Below are 2,007 nucleotides of genomic sequence, written 5' to 3'. Positions count from 1 at the left end.
ATAAGTACAATAGTAAGTTAACAATACTGCATATAAGTACAATAGTAAGTTAACAATACTGCATATAAGTACAATAGTAAGATTAACAATACTGCATATAAGTACAAGAGCAAGATTGTTAGTAACCAATATAGTTAAATTGTTGCTAAGATATGTAGGTTAACAAGATATGTAGGTCGATCATTTAGCCCATTTTTACGATTTTAAAAAACTTCTAAATAGTTTATCCCATTCCACACACTTTCTGCATTTGCAGGTGTTCGTACGCCTATTTGTGGATGAAAATCTCGACCGCTTGGTTCCAATTTCACGTCAACCGAAGGAGAAAATCCAGGCGATTATCGATTCGTGCACTCGACAGTTTCCGGAATTCTCCGAGAGAGCCCGAAAAAGAATACGAACGTATCTAAAGTGTTGTCGAAGAACGAAGCGTGCACGTGATAAGAATGGATGGGATGGGGTAAGTTTAGAATTAAACCTGTTTATTTACTCAAATATTCATGTTTATAAGTCTTAGAGACATATTTAGTTATTATTTAAATATATATCGACTTAAAGGAGACACAAGTTGCTAGATGGATTTTATTATCATATTAATTATTCTAAACATAAATCAATAAGAAATGGTCAGCAAAACAGTGGGTAAAGTTCCATTATTGTAACCTTTACTGCTAGTGAGGTCTACATATTACAACATTTAGCACCAAAAACCGACCAAACCAATATAGTTCCATTTGTTCTACTGTAACATAGATTTACTTTTATGTAAACAGCACGGCAAGTTTACTGAGTGTGCACAAGTTTAACGATTATAATTTAAAGTATGCATTACAGTTATTTAACAAGTTAAATAATATATAAAAATCCATTCCCATTAGTATAACAAAAAACAATAGCATGTAGTTTTGATACAGATCTCTGTGAAACACAGGTCAGGAAAACAAATCATGTAGTTTTGATACAGATCTCTGTTACATGATTTGTTTTCCTGTCGAGGGAATTTTAATTAGCTTGCTTTTTAAAATCATTAAAGGATAAAGTTTATAAAATCAGTTTGAAATCAAAAACTTCGTAGATGACAAATGGCGCAGATGGAAATTACTAGATCTGTGTTTTCGAAGTGTCCGTTGAAAATGAAGATCAATTCATACATATGTAAACGGTTTTGAATGTGCCTTATTATGAATATTCCTGTGTATCAATCTAACATCTTTTGGCATTCCAATGAATCCCCGAGTATTAAATTTCTCACCTTTTATGTTTTGTTTTCATTTGTCTCAACCTAGGATCGATCTACACCCCATTTGTCGTCCCCATTGGCTGAACAAATTCTGACAGTTGCGTGTGAAAATGAGAGTCATAACGTCAAGAGAATGCGGTTAGGCCTAAAACCCATATCCGTTTCATTGGTAATCCTTGTTTTGTATTATCGCTGCTTCAAGAAGTTATAAATTCATATCACTTGGAAGTGTACCTTTAAAGACAAAAGAACGACGAATTATTTCTTGTATTGTTTTCACATTTATGCCTCCTACACACCTCCTGTTTGAATTTTCTTTAATCGAGAGTGACACACTTACACTACAATTTGAACAAAAGAAAATATAACTAAAACCTTTCTTGTTTTGTGTATTTGTTGATAAATAAACACAGTGACATAGGCCTTAAATAGAAAGATTTACAAAAAAGGACGTTATCACAGTAAACATAGTTGAAGAGTGATTTGATGATAAGCCTTATGTTTTACCAGTGATCAGTTTAAACAGACAAATGATGGTTTGAAAAATAAGTTCAAGAATCTTATATGCAGAGGAGAAATTTCCCAAAACTGAAAAAAAAATTTTAAATTTTCTTTCGCCAAAAATTTACTAGTTGAAATTAAAGAGCTATGAGAAAGCTACAGAATTTACACTCACAAATCCAGATTTTTCGAAGTGGTGTTCGGAATGGTAGGGCAATGAGGTAATATGATAATAATATATATATATATATATATATATATATATA

At 31.9% G+C, this 2,007-nt stretch overlaps 1 protein-coding gene across 1 annotated transcript in view; it reads left to right on the top strand.

Moving 5' to 3' along the window:
• The window catches only part of LOC106474545 (nucleolar protein 4-like), an 8,954-nt gene that overhangs the window by 3,648 nt on the left and 3,299 nt on the right, over nucleotides 1-2,007 (top strand). Inside the window, exons 2-3 of the mRNA XM_013935235.2 lie at nucleotides 257-460; nucleotides 1,287-1,409. Coding sequence (XP_013790689.1) covers nucleotides 257-460; nucleotides 1,287-1,409 — 327 coding nt within the window. The remainder of the gene's footprint in view (nucleotides 1-256; nucleotides 461-1,286; nucleotides 1,410-2,007) is intronic.

The sequence above is a fragment of the Limulus polyphemus genome, unplaced genomic scaffold, assembly GCF_000517525.1.
Source record: "Limulus polyphemus unplaced genomic scaffold, Limulus_polyphemus-2.1.2 Scaffold7341, whole genome shotgun sequence".
Classification (NCBI taxonomy): Eukaryota; Metazoa; Arthropoda; class Merostomata; order Xiphosura; family Limulidae; genus Limulus; species Limulus polyphemus.
The sequence above is the reverse complement of the archived record's forward strand: the minus strand, read 5'-3'. Positions and strand labels throughout refer to the sequence as shown.